The sequence below is a fragment of the Vicia villosa genome, unplaced genomic scaffold, assembly GCF_029867415.1.
Source record: "Vicia villosa cultivar HV-30 ecotype Madison, WI unplaced genomic scaffold, Vvil1.0 ctg.000030F_1_1, whole genome shotgun sequence".
In the NCBI taxonomy this organism is placed as follows: Eukaryota; Viridiplantae; Streptophyta; class Magnoliopsida; order Fabales; family Fabaceae; genus Vicia; species Vicia villosa.
This window is the reverse complement of record NW_026704964.1, coordinates 1,399,662-1,419,696: the sequence shown is the minus strand read 5'-3', so window position 1 is coordinate 1,419,696 and position 20,035 is coordinate 1,399,662. Positions and strand designations below refer to the sequence as shown.

The following is a 20,035-nucleotide window of genomic DNA, read 5'->3' as shown; positions in this document are numbered from 1 at the left end:
GTGTATGAAATTAGTGTAAGGATATCATTTCTCTTTGTAAATATCTTGTCATTCAAATAATATGGATTTTAGACCAGTGATTACAAATTTACAAGTGTGTCTTAAATATTGATGTAATATAAAATTAGTATTCTTCACATGGCTACCACAAGCTGTCCATTGTTATGTGATGACCCTATAAATAAAGGCACATTTTCTGCATACTCAAGCACAAACTTGAAACACATAAAGCTCTAATATCAGTAAGGGAAAAAAAATGAACCCCCTTCGTCTCATAGCCACAGCTCTGTGCTGTATTGCAATCATGTTTGGAGGATTAACCTTCCCCTCAAATGCCCAACACACTTATCAATTTTCCCGTCAAACTTGTCCCGGATCGCAGTGTATTGTCTCAAATGCACAACTTGATCCATTTTTTTATAGTCAAACTTGTCCCCAATTGCAGTCTATTGTAAATCAAATCTTAGTCAACGTTGCTACGAAGGATCCCCGAATGCCTGCTAGTCTCATCAGGCTCCACTTTCACGATTGCTTTGTTCAAGTATGTATACATACATATATTTGTCCTCATAAGTGTTTTTATATATAAGTTATTTTTATAATAAAAGATAAATTAAACTTGAACTATTTTGGTATAACAGGGTTGTGATGCATCCGTTTTGTTGAACACAACTTCTACTATTGCGAGTGAGCAAGAAGCCTTCCCAAATACCAAGTCCTTAAGAGGTTTAGATGTTATAAACCAGATCAAAACAGCTGTGGAAAGTGCTTGTCCAAACATTGTTTCTTGTGCTGATATTCTTGCACTTTCTGCTGAATTATCTTCCGTTTTGGTAAATATCACTATCTAATTATTTTTCAGTTTCAAGAAAATGAGTTTTCAAATTAAATGAAATCATGACATTTTTATTAAAATATTTATGTTCACAGGCCGGAGGTCCAGGTTGGTCGATTCCGCTGGGAAGAAGAGATAGTCTAACAGCTAATAAAGCCCTTGCTAATCAAAATCTTCCAGGTCCATCTTCCAGTCTAAGTGAACTGAAATCTGCTTTCGCTGCTCAAGGCCTCAGCGCACTTGATCTAGCATCACTATTAGGTATGTCTGATTCATAAAAAATGTAACAGCATTATAAATTTAATGAAATTAATTAAACTTGTACTACAACAATTTCAGGTGCTCATTCATTTGGAAGATTGCGTTGCAAATTTTTCCATAGTCGATTATACAACTTCCACAGTACTGGAAAGCCTGATCCAGCTATTGATCCAACTTACTTAAAAGTATTACAAAATCAGTGTCCTCAGAACGGGTGTGGAGAAGAAAACCTTGTCAATTTTGATCCAACGAGTCCAGATAATTTGGACAACAACTTCTACAAAAATCTTCAAGGTAAAAAGGGTTTGCTCCAAAGTGATCAAGAATTGTTCTCAACACCAGGTGAAGATACTACTATTTTTGTCAACTTTTTTGCCATTAGCCAATATGTTTTCCATCAGAATTTTGGGGCTTCGATGATTAAAATGGGAAATATTGGCGTGCTTATGGGAAAGAAAGGTGAAATTAGAAAACAATGCAATTTTGTTAACCAGCAATCTTTTGTTGCCCCAGTGACCTCCACAGGATCATTTCAGGGGGGTTGGGCTAATTCAAGATACGTATAGTTTGAAATAAAGAAATGATAGCTAGGTACATTTGTGCCATAAGCTTTGTTACGTGCTTTGTGTGTGTGTAAGCTTTGTTACGTGCTTTGTGTGTGTGTGTGGAAGATAATTTTCTTTTATGTAATGTTTTAAATAATATTCACTCTTACCAATTACAAGCTCTTGTTCCTTTGCATTGATTGAAAATAAAGTTATGATTACCATGATAGTTAATTACTTATTGAAAGTAATACTCTAACACTAGGTAAAACAGTGAGAGCTAAAATGCTAATTCAGTTAAAATTGAGGGAGATTGTGCTGGTAAAAGTTTCATAAAGTATACATTAAACACGTGGCTTCTATGACCCAAAACATTTAAGTAAGAAAAAAATAATCAAAATTAAATATTATTAAAAATATAAATGAGACAGATAAATGAAGAGAAAGGCTAGACTTACACCATATCATACAACAACACCGTATTTATTTACGGATAAATGTACATTTTGTTTTTTTAATAATGGGGACAATTTCTTTGCCCATCACAAAAAGATGGATAGTGTACCTTCCACCAATCAGATGAAACCATTTAATTTTTATGTATTTAATTATTTATTATATAGAATAATTGTTTCATGTTTTCAATGTATTTTACATTAAAGGTAACCTTACCCAACTTTTTGAGTTGGGTAAATAAGAATTCACCTTTAATAATTTTTTTTTACGTTAATGTTTGTGCCACATTTTAAATGCTTTAAGGGAATTACGATGTACATACGGTGTCTATAATACTGGGTGTAAACATAGCACCCCTCATAAATGAATTAGCATGTATAATTTATACTCTTATGTATTTTTATTTAACAGTCATCTCTCTATTTTTACTTTATAGTCAACTCTCTCTTTGTAGGGAAGATATATATTTTTTCCATGGCTTTTGTCTACTCAGTCTTAGACTTCAGTCTCTTATTTGAGTCCAATTTTGTGAGGGATATTTCAGCGTTTTTCAGCATTTGGGAGAACATATTCTTTAAAATTGTGATTTTCTCTTGGCAACTCTTGTAGGATATGTACTCCTCTAGAGAGAATTTGTTCAAGCGCAAAGTTATTGTTGACCCGAATAATATTAACTGTGTTTTGTGCGGGGGTCGTCTAGAATCTGCCTCTCATTTGTTTATTATTTCTAGCTTAGCTTTAGGTGAATGGTTAGGTTTTCAGGTGGTCATTTATGTTGGACAAGTGACTTCAAGCAAAGAGGGGAATGCGTGAATTGTGGTATTTAAAATTCACAAATAATTTTAGTGTTTTGTTACTAAAACAACAAATTGTGTCATTACTTTTTAAGACTAGAGTAAATTGAGCAACATAATGTAAAGCAGTAAAGTAAATTGCTTAAATAAAGAGATTTGGGTTTAAATATATAGCACCAGTAATTTAGCCAGGTTCGGCCGAACATTGGGCTACTCCTGTCCCCTAGAGATCTTCTTGAAATTTTGATTATAAACTTTGAGCTTTTACAGGTTATGCTTACGAACCTTGATACAATTTGATCTTGAAATTTTAAAAAGGCTTATCCATAACCAAAATGAAAGGGTGTCTCATATTTATGGGGAGTCATAAAGTGGGAGGGTGTCTCATATTTATGGGGAGTCATAAACAGAAAGTCATTGGGTTGTGTTAGGAAAAGACTAATTGTACTAAATTTCTAATAGTGAGTTTCCTATCTTGGGTTAGAAGTCAACCCTCCAATCGTAGGTGCAACTTGAATCGAACAGGGTTACCAATTGATTGTGTTATTAATTTATTTTTTTCTCCATCATCTTGTACAACTTATAATAATTCTGAATGATCTTGTCAGACCAGTTGCAAGGACATCTCATGCGACATTTGTCCCATAAAAAATAAATTTACAATTGGAATCAGAGCAGACACCCTAGCTTGTTAGGTGAGCTCCGGGGAAGATAAATTATGCTCAAATGGAGACAATGAAAGACGGGGGATCAGTCAACAACTCACCTGATTTGGATGGAACCAATTATGATTATTGGAAGTCAGTGATTATTGTCTTTCCCTAATCCTTGGGCAACAAATCATGGAAAGTTGCGGTAAAAGGATGGAAACATCCAGTGGTTACTTTTGAAGATAGTACAACTAGGTTGAAATCAGAAGCTTATTGGACTGATGCTATAAATGATGAAGCTCGTGGAAATTCAAAGGCTTGAATTCTATTTTTAATAGTCCGGACAAGAACATGTATAGGTTGATAAACACTTGTTCGGAGGCTAAATAAGCATAGAAGATTCTCAAAACTGCACATGAAGGCACTTCCAGAGTTCGTATGTCAAGGTTGCAGCTCCTTAACACCAAGTTTTAGAATCTAAGAAAGAATCAAGATGAGTCTATTAGTGAATTCCATATCAGGTTATGTGATATCAACACCTGTTTTTCCTTAGGTGAAACTATGTCGGAAGAAAAGCTTGCTAAAAAATTCTCAAATCAACAAGATGAGTGATGTTGAAACTTCCCACTTGATGTGCAATAACCTGAATGATGCATCAAGCTCTTTTATAGTCACGTTGTTGTACCCCAAAATTTGTCCACCATCTTCAAATATTCAAAATTGTTTTAAAATTGGATTTTTATAAAAGTCTTGGGGTCATTTACATTGACATCTTGAATTTTATAAATATTCGATTTAAAGTCTATTTTAAAATATAATAGTTTACTCTTAAATTATTTATATTTTAATAAATAGTAAAATATTTGTCTATGCTTCATACACCTCCAATTGGTTTTTTTATTTCAAATAAGTGACATAGTCCAGTTGATAAAGATTTGAGGGTAAGGCTTGCAAGTATAAGGATATAGGTTCGAATCTCACTTTTCCAACTTTTGACATTTTTTCTCTTTTATTTATAAGGTCATAGGTTCGAATCTCACTTTTCCAACTTTTGACATTTTTTCTCTTTTATTTTGTTTCTAACTTTATTTTTATTTTTTCATTTAAAAAATCAAAAAATCATATTTTTTATTATTTTAATTTCAATCTTTGTATTTTTAATTAATGCATTTTTTTAAAATATTGTTTTTTCATTAAAATCATTATTTTATGCAAAAAATAGTCAAAAATCATTAAAAATAAATAAAATCTTTTCAAATCAAATCTTGCACTCAGTCACAAAACCATCCAGATTCATAATCTTGCTCACCAAGGCTTGAATCAAATCTCAATCAACTTTCAATCTTCAAAACCATGCCAAAAATATATTAATTTCATTTAACTCTTAACCTAATTCTCATCTATAAGTAGGACTCCATTTTTACAGTTTTGGGAACTAACAATCTCCCCCTTTTCTAACTTTCTCATTTCCAAAAATTCCCTGGTTGAAATCAGAGATGTCATTCCCGGCCGCGACGGCCGCTATAGCTGCACGGCACCCACCCGCGCGAGATGCAGAGTGTGGTGGCGGAGATGGTAAAGCGCCCGCTACAGCCGAGTTTTCAAATTTTTTTTGAGTTTTTTGGGTGTATTTTGAGTGTTAAACTGAGTCGGTGGAGAGAAAAGATGAAGAATAGAAAGAGAAAAGATGAAGAATAGAGAGAGAAAAGAAGAAAGAAGAAGAATAGGAAAATTTCCGGTATTTTTATTTCACCGAAAATTTAAAATTTCTGGTAGTTTTATACACTGAAAGCATACCGGAAATTTGAAATATCCGGTAAATTTCCGATACCAGATATTTGAAATTTCCGGTATTAATAACTGGTGATTTGCACCGGAACTTTCAAATATCTGGTACCAGAAATTTTAAATTTCCGGTATAGTTCATCATGCGCAGTAAGTTGGTAAATTCTATCAAATATCCTATACATTTGCGAAATTTCCGGTTTGATCCGATATTGCCAAAGGGGTAAAGTGGTCAAAACACCACCCTCAAGGGGTGGCAGGTATAAAAGTGGGGGTGGCAAGTTAATTCCTCGGGGGTGTGGAATCTGAAACTGGTTGTTTAGCAAATAAAGCTGGCGCAGGCCCGTCTCAGGGAGGCCCAGGGGTAAGTTTTATTGTTTCAACTTGCAGCCTATCCAAAAACGTGGGTGTGATGGGCCAGTGACGGGGAAAGGTCAGCAACTATGCGCTATTGGCCCAATGGAATTTAGCATCCATTACCAGTTCATTTTTAATTATTACCTTTTAATAAAAAATAAAAATAAAATATTAACAGAAAAGATGGAAAAAAAGAATAATGGTGAAACGACTGCGTTTGGAGCATTTGGATTTTGGAGTTAGTTATTTTCTGTTATGCCGTTTTATTTTTTTTTGTTAGTTTTGTTAAAACTGTTAGGGTTAATTTGGTTAGTACTTAGTGAAGAGTTAAATCAGTTAGTAAACGAAGTTAAACAGTTAGTAAAAATCAGTTGTGGTTAAGTTTTGAGGTGTTAAACGGTTAGAAAATTAGTAGGTAAAAAATAATGAGAAAAGTAGGAAGTGAAAAATTATTTAGTGTAATTTGCGGGTTGAATCGGTTTAAGTAGAGGTTAGAATTATGTTAGAAATTGGTTAAAAGTGAATTGAAGGGTTATGTAGGTAGTTAGCTGTTAAAACATGTGGAGAACTTAGTCAGGCTAATAGCTAGTAGTAGGCTAGTAAATGGATGTATTGTGTTGTACGGTTTTCTGCTTTGGTTTGTTAACTGTTTTGTGTTTGCACTGTGTTATTGTATGTATGAAGTGGCTCGAGAAGGTATTCTTGTCATGATTCCTTGAAGTTCTTCTTTGTAATATACATGGGCTGACATGGTTTTCTATAATGTGCATATGGTGAAGATTTTTGTGCTAAAATTGGCAAGTGTTTTATGCCAGGTTGTAGTGTGCCTTGAAGCATCTTTAGATTCAAGAAGGGAAAACGACGTTGCTTGGCTATGAAGAAGTTGGAAACAAGTTAAAGTCTAAAAAAGTTTGGCTGTGAGGATGGGGACACGAGCGTGGCTTACTTAGAGAAGATAGGTTTTAGGCAAGATATGAGTTTGGGGTCAAGGTTGGATGGTGAAGCAGTTATTGAAAAAATTTGTTTGTGTAGTGTTAAATTGAAACGATGAACCATGTTGATGTGGTATGAATTGCATTGGGTATTGACTTAATATTTTGATTAATAACAATAGTGAAGGGATGTACTGTTTTGAAATATTTGTAACTGTTATGAATGTGCACACATACACATTGCTTATAGTACATGCCTTTGCTTGATGTGGTTTTGTTATATTGAATGGTATGGCATGATAAATGTACATGGTTAGTAAAAATTGATAATTTGAATGTTGAGTGTAGGTTTGAAACAATATGATAGCATGGAATTGGGCATGAATTGATGGAGACTTGTGGATGATGGAGCAAGGCTTGAAAAAATGTACTCATAATGAAGCTTAGGGTTAGGAACAAAGTAGCTTGTAATGTGATGTAGGTATAATAGGATCTTGTCATGGATTGAATTTGGTCTTGTAATGAAATTGTAATGGTGATGTATTATGGATGTAATGGTAATGGCTTTTGGTAATGAGATCCTTGAATCTTTTTTCGAATAAATTTTGAAACCTTTTCCCTTCAAATGCTTCATATGAATGAAATTGAAACTTGAAGACTTGAATGAATGGTAAGATGATGTACATGTAATGTAGTCAAAGATATGACTTTGGTCAAAAGTCAACCTCCTAAGGATGAATTTGACCAAAAAGTCAAAGTTGACGCAAATGCTTCCAAAAGCCTCCAAATATTTCCAAACACTTTATCCATCAATGATATGTATCACCAAAGAAGTCTTCAATGAAGAATACGATGCTTCCAAACCCTAGGTCAACAAGTCCACCATAGCTGACTTTGACCACAAAGTCAAACTTTGCCTTTGAATCATCTTTTCAAGCACACACAATAGAACCCTTTTAGTTTACAAATGAAGCACCTTCATTTAAATACCTTAGCCAAATATTACACAAAGAGTAATGAAGCATCACCGAAAGCCTGGTTCTTAACAAACCCTGATCTTGAATCATACAGTTAAAATCCAATGCACTTGGGGATCTTTTGAACTAATTCACATGTATGTATGCAAATGAATGATCCCTAATGGAAAAAATGCATGTTTGAGGTTAGAAGAAGATGAATGATGAATTGAAACTATAAGCTAGATAAAAGTAAAAGGGATAGGATAAATTTGGGGTACGACAATTGGATAGTTCAATTTTTTTTCCAATCAATAGGCCTAAGATCCAAATCAATTCAGTACCCAACTAGGTAACAATCTACTCACTTGGGGGTACCATAGACCCATTTATTGTGTGTCAGTGAGATATTTTATGATACGTTTGACTGTAGTGAGATGTGATTCTTTCAGGGATGCTTGAAAGAGATCACAAGGATAGAGAGAAAACGTTATATTAGGGTGAGATGCAATTAGATAGAGAAGAGAGTCGGTCATACTTTGATATTTTCTTTCCTCAACTGGTTTAACATTTTCGTCTTTGTTTAGGCTGCATGATGTTGACATTGTGGTTGCTATTACTTTGGACTTCTCCATGTCAAATCTTTTTAGCAATTCTTTTCAATATTTTGCTTGATTTATGAAAGTTCCTTCCTTAGTCTAATGGATTTGATTTCCTAGGAAGTATCAGAGATCTCCCATCATTGACATTTTAAACTCATTATGCATCAATTCAAAATATCCTTTGCCCAATGACTCATTATGCCAAAGAGATTTCATCAACTAGTCCACTTTGAAACTTATTTTCAAGCAAGAATTTTCTTGGATAACCATACCAAGCTCTAGGAGCTTGTTTCAATCCTTACATCGCTTTCTTAAGCTTGAAAACATGATTTAGAAAGGTCGGGTTGGTAAATCCTGGAGGTCAATTAAAATATACCTCCTCGTGGAAGTAACCAGTTTGAAAAGATATTTTTACATCCTTTTGAAATTGTAACACCACTCTAATAACCCGCGGCAAATAAACAATTGTTAAATCAGAGTAACATGTAGAGAGGTCTCACAATTCATAAATAATAAAAAAATAAATAAAGAAACACGTCAGTATAAGTCATGCATTCACTAAAACACCTGAGATCATAACTCATTAATCAAATTCATGTTTTACACAGCGGAAATACTTCATCAAGTCAACATTATATCACTAATGTATCAGACTTCAACCAAAACAAATAAATATAGAGTTACAATCAAAACTCCAAAACAAGCGTTCCAAGTGTTACAACTATCAGAGCATGACACCTGACGCTAACTAAAACACTGACTCATGAGCTAATCCTCACCGAGTCGAACAGCCGCTATCCTCAATCTGAAAATGACAACATGTAAGGGTGAGTCTCGTCATAATTAACAAATGTTATAAGGTTATAAAGCAATAACACGTCACAGTTGCATCATTCACCCAATTGTTTCATAACAGACATTCAAAACAAGTCAAGCAACAACCAACGCATCATCAACATTTACAACACTGGAATACATCCAACCATGTTATAAATTATGCATATGAATGAACTGACACTATGCATGTGGTACCAACATCGTCCAATGGGAATAACCCATGACCGATCCAACATCATCCAGATACGGCCCTGCCAGCACAGATTCCACACAATGGGAATCATGCCCTTTACTGATCCTACACACCCTTATAGATACAGTATCGTCAATGAATATGAATGAATGCAACATATATAACATACTTACACCATCATCACCATTATCATCAATATCATCATCATCATCAAGTATGTTCGTATATATTAACATCATTCAATCACAATTCTATCATCATCATATAGAAAACATACACGTATTTGCACCAATCATCATCATCAATAAGAAATAGCATACATGTATTCTCATCATTCTAAGATCAATCAATCATCATCATATAGATTATTCTATAAGGTTCGTTTAGCTCAAAACGGCACATTAAACGGACCAACGGTTAAAAAGTTATGCATCTTTGAACTTTTCAAATATCTCGAAACAATCAACAGCACGCGGCGCCATCTGAGTTCGCGGCGCAAACTGAGTGTCCCAAAAATCCTTGGCTCTCTGCCAAGCTATTCGCGGCGCAAACATCTACACGCGGCGCGAAGCGAGGAAAAAGTTACGCCTTCGCGGCGCCAACACGGGTACGCGGCGCGACCTGTGCGTATCACAAATTCCTGGCATTCTGTCCAACTGTTCGCGGTGCACCCTATGTACGCGGCGTGAACCGGTAATTTCAGAAACCCCAACCTGCAGAAAACAGCATTCTACACATTCCAAACTCACCCAATTCATACCAGTACGGACCTAGGGAAATAGAATGCTCAAACAACACGAAAAACATCTCATAATACATCAATCACGCATCAATTGAGACCATAACAACATAGATATCATGGATTCAAATATAAGGATCAAACATCACACAATATGACTCAATCCCTAAACCTATCAAATGACTCAATCGACCCGAATTCTACATCTATTCAGCATTATCAACCCCTAACCCGATAATAGATGATAATCAGACAAGTCCCCCCTTACCTTAGATAATTTTCTTGATTCTTGGTCTCTCCCTCTACCGTTCTCCTTCACGTTCCTCGTTCTTCAGACTTCTGTTCTTTCACGTTCTTTCTTTGTTTTCCCCAAACCAAATGTTTTATGAAAACAAATAATAAAATTAGTAAAAGGATTATTAAATCACCCCTCCTTCTTTTACTATTTCCTCATATGGCCCAAATGCCAAAACCATTATTTATTCATTATTTTCACAAAATCCTTAATAATTCTAATTATTAATTCAATATTCCGATTAACTTAATATTAAAACTATACGGGCGTTACAACTCTCCCCCACTAAAGAGTTTTCGTCCTCGAAAACATACCTCAAGCAAAGAGTTCCGGATAGGAATCTTTCATCTGGATTTCTAACTCCCAGGTGACGTTTCCATCAGCTGGTCCTCCCCAAGCTACTTTGACTAAAGCTATTTCTTTACCCCGCAATTGCTTCAGTCTTCTATCTTCAATCCTCACAGGCAACGTTTCAACCGTTAAGTTGTCTTTAACCTGTACATCATCCACTTGGATCACATGGGACGGATCTAAAATGTATTTCCTCAACTGAGACACATGAAACACATCGTGCAAGTTTTCAAGCATCGGCGGTAAAGCGACACGATATGCCACTTCTCCCACTTTTTCGGAAATTTGGAATGGTCCAATAAAACGTGGAGTCAACTTCTTTGACTTCAATGCCCGACCAATACCCGTCATAGGAGTAACCTTCATAAACACATGATCTCCCTCTTGAAACTCAAGTGTCTTCCTTCTTTTATCATAATAACTCTTCTGACGACTCTGAGAAGCTCTCATCTTCTCTTGAATCATCTTAATCTTCTCTGTAGTCTGTTGTACAATTTCTGGTCCAATTACAGCACTCTCACCAGCTTCGTACCAACACAATGGAGTTCTACATCTCCTACCATACAATGCCTCAAACGGAGCCATACCTATACTCGAATGAAAACTGTTGTTGTAGGTAAATTCAATCAAAGGTAGATAACTATCCCAAGTACCTCCTTTTTCTAGCACACAAGCTCTCAACAAATCCTCTAATGACTGAATTGTCCTCTCAGTCTGTCCATCAGTCTGCGGATGATAAGCAGAACTTAGTCTTAGCTTAGTACCCAAAGCCTTCTGCAAACCTTCCCAGAACTTAGACGTAAACCTCGGATCTCTGTCTGACACGATACTTGAAGGAATACCATGTAGACTAACTATCTTCTCAATATACAACTGAGCTAGCTTCTCCATCGGATAGTCCATCCTCATCGGTATAAAATGTGCAGACTTTGTCAACCTATCTACCACGACCCAGATAGCTTCACAATTTCTGACAGTTCTCGGTAAACCCGACACAAAATCCATTGATATGCTATCCCACTTCCACTCAGGAATAAACATCGGTTGCATTAACCCAGACGGTTTCTGATGCTCAATCTTCGACTTCTGGCAAATCAAACAAGAGTACACAAACTCGGCAATTTCCTTCTTCATTCCCGGCCACCAGAACAACTTTTTCAAGTCATGATACATCTTGGTAGCACCAGGATGAATACTCAATCCACTACGGTGTCCTTCCTCTAAAATACGTTTTCGGAGTTCAGCAATATCAGGGACACAAACTCGGTCACCAAACCTCAGTATACCATTCTCGTCAATTCTTAATTCACCACTCTTGCCTTGATTAATCAAAGTCAACTTATCAATCAATCCAACATCGGCTTTCTGACCTTCTCTGATTTCTTCAAGGATACCACTAGTCAGCTTCAACATACCCAACTTAACACTAGTAGGAGTACCTTCACACACTAAACTCAAGTCTCTGAATTGTTCAATCAAATCCAATTCCTTCACCATCAGCATAGACATATGTAAAGTCTTCCTACTCAATGCATCAGCAACTACGTTTGCTTTACTTGGATGGTAATTCAACCCAAAATCATAATCTTTCAAAAATTCTAACCACCTTCTCTGCCTCATATTCAACTCTTTCTGATCAAAGAGATACTTCTGGCTCTTATGATCACTAAATACCTCAAATCTCGAACCATACAAATAGTGCCGCCACAACTTCAAAACAAAAACTACAGCTGCCAACTCCAAATCATGAGTCGGATAATTCTTTTCATGTGCTTTGAGTTGTCTCGAAGCATAAGCAACTACTTGTTGATTTTGCATCAATACGCCACCTAAACCCATCAGTGATGCATCACAATAAACCACAAATGATTCTGTCGGATTCGGCAAAATCAAGATAGGAGCACTAGTCAACCTCCTCTTCAGCTCTTGGAATCCTTCTTCACACTTTGCATCCCAAATAAAAGCTTGTCCCTTCCTGGTTAGTTTAGTTAACGGCAATGCTAACTTTGCAAATCCTTCAATAAACTTTCTGTAGTAACCTGCAAGACCGAGAAAACTACGAATCTCTGACACTGACTTCGGAGCTTCCCACTGTGACACAGCTTCTATCTTTGCAGGATCAACAGCAATACCATTCTTAGAAATCACATGTCCAAGAAAACTGACTTCCTCTAACCAGAATTCACACTTCGACAGTTTGGCAAAAAGTTGCTTCTCTTTTAACAGTTCTAATACCGTTCTGAGATGTTCAGCATGTTCTTCCTCATTCTTAGAGTATATTAGGATGTCATCTATAAACACCACCACGAACTTATCGAGGTAAGGATGAAAGATCCTGTTCATATACTCCATAAAAACACCAGGTGCATTAGTAACTCCAAACGGTATTACAGAATACTCATAATGTCCATACCTTGTTCTAAAAGCAGTCTTCTGAATATCGTCATCTTTCACACGTATCTGATGATACCCAAACCTCAGATCAATTTTGCTAAACACACTCGCTCCAACCAACTGATCCATGAAATCATCAATCCTCGGCAAAGGATACCGATTCTTGATAGTAACCTTGTTCACTTGTCTGTAATCTACACACAGCCTCATCGAACCCTCTTTCTTCTTTACTAGTAACACAGGCGCACCCCACGGAGAAACACTAGGACGAATGAATTTCTTCTCCAGCAATTCTTCTAACTGCTTCTTCAGTTCGGCCAACTCAGACGGCGACATACGATATGGTGCCATCGACACTGGGCTAGTTCCCGGAATTAAATCAATAGAAAACTCCACTTCTCTTTCCGGTGGTAATTCATTCACATCTTCTGGAAAAACTTCTGGAAATTCACACACCACAGGTAATTCGCTACTCGCTACTTTTTCTTTCACATTCATCAATGCAAACAACATAAACACTGTTGCGCCATCCCCAATAGCCTCATTCACCTGTCTAGCTGTCATTTCCAGATTATCAGTACTAACCTCTTCAGGAAAAATTACCGTCTTCGCAAAACAATTGATATGGACACGGTTGAATTCCAACCAGTTCATTCCCAGGATTACATCGAGTTGTTTCAACGGAAGGCACACTAGGTCCATCCCGAATTCTCTGCCAAAAATGTCAACCGGACAATTCAAGCATGCAGACGAAGTAGTTACTGAACCCGACGCAGGAGTGTCAATAACCATACTTCCATTTATGTCAGATATCTCAAGATTCAATCTCATAGCACAATCCAAGGAAATAAAAGAATGAGTTGCTCCAGTATCAATAATTGCAACTAAAGGTGTGCCATGAATGAAACACGTACCTTTAATCAACCTGTCCTCTGGAGTAGTCTCTGACCCGGTCAAAGCAAAAACCTTTCCTCCCGATTGGTTCTTCTTTGGCTTGGGACAATTAGGACTGATGTGACCCTCTTCACCACAGTTGTAACAAGTCACAACCCTCTTCTTGCAGTCAGCAGCAATATGGCCCACTTGGTCACACTTGTAACACTTCTTCTGATCAAGCTTGCACTCGTTCCTACGATGTCCAATCTCTCCATAATTATAGCATCTGATACGAGCACTGGAATCTCCCCCACTGGGTTTCTTCCAATCAACAGGTTTACCTCTACCATATGGTTTACCTTTATCCATAGGCTTCTTACCCTTTCTATCAACCAACTCGCGAGAGTGAGATGACTTCAGCTTGATGCTATCTTCCTCAAAAATCCTGCTACAATCCACTAAGTCAACAAACCTCCGAATCCTCTGGTACCTAATACCCTGCTTGATCTCATCACGAAGACCATTCTCAAACTTGACACATTTTGAGAACTCACTGGCTTCGTCGTTGTTGTAGTGCACATAGTACTTTGCCAGTTCCACAAACTTGGCAGCATACTCTGGTACTGTCATGTTACCTTGCACCAGCTCTAGAAACTCAACTTCCTTTCTGCCCCTGACATCTTCAGGAAAATACCTCCTCAGAAATTCCCTTTTAAATATAGCCCAAGTAATTGCTATACCACCAGCGTCCAGTTCAGCTCTGGTTGCTAACCACCAGTCATCAGCCTCCTCAGACAACATGTGAGTGCTAAACCTCACCTTGAGATTTTCAGCACAGTCAATGACTCGGAAAATCCTCTCGATCTCCTTGAGCCATTTCTGAGCACCCTCAGGATCATGCGTGCCTTTGAACAATGGAGGATTGTTCCTCTGAAAATTCCCCAGTTGCCTATCAGCACCAATCCCTGCTCCTACAGTCCCTCCTCCAAGTACACCAGCAATCATGCCCAGAGCCTCCGCGAGAGCATCATCGTTTCTTCCTCCTCTTCCAGCCATTTGTTCTGCTTAATCACAACAATCCAGTCAGAACAAAAGTATCGACAAATAACTCGTATTAGTCGCATACACAGAAAGACTGACACTGACACTAAGACTCTGGTCACAACGACCGACTATGCTCTGATACCACTATTGTAACACCCCTCTAATAACCCGCGGCAAATAAACAATTATTAAATCAGAGTAACATGTAGAGAGGTCTCACAATTCATCAATAATAAAAAAATAAATAAAGAAACACGTCAGTATAAGTCATGCATTCACTGAAACACCTGAGATCATAACTCATTAATCAAATTCATGTTTTACACAGCCGAAATACTTCATCAAGTCAACATTATATCACTAATGTATCAGACTTCAACCAAAACAAATAAATATAGAGTTAAAATCAAAACTCCAAAACAAGCGTTCCCAGTGTTACAACTATCAGAGCATGACACCTGACGCTAACTAAAACACTGACTCATGAGCTAATCCTCACCAAGTCGAACAGCCGCTATCCTCAATCTGAAAATGACAACATGTAAGGGTGAGTCTCGTCATAATTAAAAAATGTTATAAGGTTATAAAGCAATAACACGTCACAGTTGCATCATTCACCCAATTGTTTCATAACAGACATTCAAAACAAGTCAAGCAACAACCAACGCATCATCAACATTTACAACACTGGAATACATCCAACCATGTTATAAATTATGCATATGAATGAACTGACACTATGCATGTGGTACCAACATCGTCCAATGGGAATAACCCATGACCGATCCAACATCATCCAGATACGGCCCTGCCAGCACAGATTCCACACAATGGGAATCATGCCCTTTACTGATCCTACACACCCTTATGGATACAGTATCGTCAATGAATATGAATGAATGCAACATATATAACATACTTACACCATCATCACCATTATCATCAATATCATCATCATCATCAAGTATGTTCGTATATATTAACATCATTCAATCACAATTCTATCATCATCATATAGAAAACATACACGTATTTGCACCAATCATCATCATCAATAAGAAATAGCATACATGTATTCTCATCATTCTAAGATCAATCAATCATCATCATATAGATTATTCTATAAGGTTCGTTTAGCTCAAAACGGCACATTAAACGGACCAACGGTTAAAAAGTTATGCATCTTTGAACTTTTCAAATATCTCGAAACAATCAACAGCACGCGGCGCCATCTCAGTTCGCGGCGCGAACTGAGTGTCCCAAAAATCCTTGGCTCTCTGCCAAGCTATTCGCGGCGCAAACACCTACACGCGGCGCGAAGCGAGGAAAAAGTTACGCCTTCGCGGCGCCAACACGGGTACGTGGCGCGACCTGTGCGTATCACAAATTCCTGGCATTCTGTCCAACTGTTCGCGGTGCACCCTATGTACGCGGCGTGAACCGGTAATTTCAGAAACCCCAACCTGCAGAAAACAGCATTCTACACATTCCAAACTCACCCAATTCATACCAGTACGGACCTAGGGAAATAGAATGCTCAAACAACACGAAAAACATCTCATAATACATCAATCACGCATCAATTGAGACCATAACAACATAGATATCATGGATTCAAATATAAGGATCAAACATCACACAATTTGACTCAATCCCTAAACCTATCATATGACTCAATCGACCCGAATTCTACATCTATTCAGCATTATCAACCCCTAACCCGATAATAGATGATAATCAGAGAAGTCCCTGTTAGAACAAGATTTGTTCTGATCAATATTCTTAGTTTTGATGATAACAAGGATATGAATTTTGTGTGAGATAATGTGGTACTCTAATACATTGCAATTTCCCTTTCAGGAAATATATAAAGAGTATGCACAAATCAGCGCTCAGAAGCTTTGTCTCAGAAGGTTCAGCATGCAACATCAGAACATGGTCTGGCAAGACATCAGGAGATGGTCAAGGCAGAATCAGAACATGGGTCTATGGAAGCATCAGAAGAACTTGAGATCAGAAGCAGAAGCACTGAAGTTCTCATGGTATCACGCTAAGAAGCACTTCAAGGTCAGAAGACAAGAAGATGCTATGCACCAAGCTGTTTGACTCTGATGATATTCAAACGTTGTATACATAAACATCAGATCAGAAGAAAGTACAGGTGGCAGGCTACGCTGACTGACAAAAGGAACGTTGGAAGCTATTAAAGGCAACGTCAGTAGACACAGCGTGAACAAGGCTCGAGGTAGTTGACAAAAGCGTGAAACATTAAATGCAATGCTGTACGGAACACGCAAAGCATTAAATGCTCCCAACGGTCATCTTCTCAAGTGCCTATAAATATGAAGTTCTGATGAGAAGCAAGGTTACCAATTCTGAACAAACTTATTCTGAAAAACTTGCTGAAACGCTGTTCAAATCAAAGCTCAGAAACTTCATCTTCATCAAAGCTCACTACATTGCTGTTGTAATATATTAGTGAGATTAAGCTTAAACGTTAAGAGAAATATCACTGTTGTGATTATAGCTTTTCAGAAGCATTGTAAAACTCTTATTTGATTACATTAATTTGTAAGTAACTAGAGTGATCAAGTGTTGATCAGGATACTCTAGGAAGTCTTAGCTTGTGTCTAAGCAGTTGTAATTAGAGTGATCACGTGGTGGTCAGAATACTCTAAGAAAGTCTTAGCTTGTGTCTAAGCATTTGTTCCTAGAGTGATCAGGTTGTGATCAGGATACTCTAGAAGACTTAGTCGTGGGCTAAGTGGAAAACCATTGTAATCTGTTGCGATTAGTGGATTAAATCCTCAGGTGAGGTAAATCACTCCGTGGGGGTGGACTGGAGTAGTTTAGTTAACAACGAACCAGGATAAAAATAACTGTGCAAATTGTTTTTATCGTTCAAGTTTTCAAACTACACTTATTCAAACCCCCCCCTTTCCAAGTGTTTTTCTATCCTTCAATTGGCATCAGAGCGCCGGTTCTAAGGTGCAAGCACTTAACCGTGTTTAGAAAAGATTCAGGAAGAGAAAAACGCTTCAGTAAAAGATGGCTGGTGAAGTTCAAACAAATCCAACTGCATCTACATCTGGCTCTGCTGAGCAATACAACGGTAACAATGGTTATACTAGACCACCAGTATTTGATGGTGAAAACTTTGAATACTGGAAAGATAAACTGGAAAGTTACTTTCTTGGTCTAGATGGTGAACTATGGGATCTTCTGATGGATGGTTATAAACTGGAAAGTGTTTTTCTATCCTTCAATTGGCATCAGAGCGCCGGTTCTAAGGTGCAAGCACTTAACCGTGTTTAGAAAAGATTCAGGAAGAGAAAAACGCTTCAGTAAAAGATGGCTGGTGAAGTTCAAACAAATCCAACTGCATCTACATCTGGCTCTGCTGAGCAATACAACGGTAACAATGGTTATACTAGACCACCAGTATTTGATGGTGAAAACTTTGAATACTGGAAAGATAAACTGGAAAGTTACTTTCTTGGTCTAGATGGTGAACTATGGGATCTTCTGATGGATGGTTACAAACATCCAGTGAAAGCCAGTGGCGTAAGGCTTACAAGGCAAGAAATGGATGATGATCAAAAGAAGCTTTTCAAGAATCATCATAAATGTAGGACTGTTTTGCTGAATGCTATCTCTCATGCTGAGTATGAGAAGATATCTAACAGGGAAACTACCCATGATATATATGAGTCATTGAAAATGACCCATGAGGGAAATGCTCAAGTCAAGGAGACGAAAGCTCTTGCTCTAATCCAGAAATATGAAGCCTTCAAGATGGAGGATGATGAAGATATTGAGAAGATGTTCTCAAGATTTCAAACTCTAACTGCTGGATTGAGAGTTCTGGATAAAGGCTACACCAAGGCTGATCATGTAAAGAAGATTATCAGAAGCTTACCCAGAAGATGGGGTCCAATGGTGACTGCATTCAAGATTGCCAAGAATCTGAATGAAGTTTCTTTGGAAGAGCTTATCAGTGCCCTGAGGAGTCATGAGATTGAACTTGACGCAAATGAACCTCAGAAGAAAGGTAAGTCTGTTGCATTAAAATCTAATTTTAAAAAATGCACTAACGCTTTTCAGGCTGAAGAAGAAGATCCTGAAGAATCAGAATCTGAAGAAGAAGATGAACTGTCCATGATCTCCAGAAGGGTAAACCAACTCTGGAAGAGCAAGCAAAGGAAGTTCAGAGGCTTCAGAAGTTCAAAGAGATTTGAACGAGGAGAATCTTCTGGTGACAGAAGATCTGACAAGAAGAAGGCTGTCTGCTATGAGTGCAATGAGCCTGGACATTACAAGAACGAGTGTCCAAAACTTCAGAAGGAGAATCCCAAGAAGAAGTTTCATAAGAAGAAAGGTCTTATGGCAACATGGGATGATTCAGAATCAGAATCAGACTCTGAAGATGAGCAGGAAAATCTGGCACTAATGGCCACAATGGATGACGGATCAGAATCTACATCAGAATCAGATTCTGAAAAGGTATTTTTTGAACTATCTAGAGAAGAGTTAGTTTCCAGTTTAACAGAACTTCTGGAACTCAAGGCTCATCTTAGTATCAAATACAAAAAGCTGAAAAAGCAGTTTGAATTTGAAACTAAGCTGGAATTGGAAAATTCTGAACTGAAGGAAAAAGTTTTAAATCTATCCAAAGATAGTGGATCTCCTTCTGAAACAGAAAAATCCATTCCTAGCATGAATCATATTCTGAAAGAATATGACTCGAGCTTCAGAAAGTTCTTATCTAGAAGTATTGGCAGAAGTCATCTTGCTTCTATGATATATGGTGTTTCTGGAAACAGAAGGTTTGGTTTTGGCTATGAGGGTGATACCTCACATAAATTTGAACCTATTGATGATCTGAAAAATCACATACAAGCCATTGTATGATCAGTTCAAATATGGTCATGCACATGATATTAGGCTCACTTCACATGCACAAAAGTTTAACACTGTTCACACCAAGAAGCTTGTGACACATCCTAAGAAATATCATGCTGACAAACCTAAAGAATATCATGCTGTTCCTCCTGTTAAATATTTTGCTAAACCCAAGTTCAATCAGAACTTGAGGAGAACTAATAAGAAAGGACCCAAGAAATTGTGGGTACC

General features: G+C 37.3%; 1 protein-coding gene across 1 annotated transcript; it reads left to right on the top strand.

The window, feature by feature from the left end:
- Positions 1-226: 226 nt before the first annotated feature.
- LOC131622424 (peroxidase E5-like) lies at positions 227-1,852 on the top strand. Its single transcript, XM_058893453.1, has 4 exons — positions 227-541; positions 642-833; positions 931-1,096; positions 1,175-1,852. The coding sequence occupies exons 1-4, from the start codon at positions 257-259 to the stop codon at positions 1,660-1,662; spliced, it is 1,131 nt and encodes a 376-aa protein (XP_058749436.1). The 5' UTR covers positions 227-256; the 3' UTR covers positions 1,663-1,852.
- Positions 1,853-20,035: the final 18,183 nt, after the last annotated feature.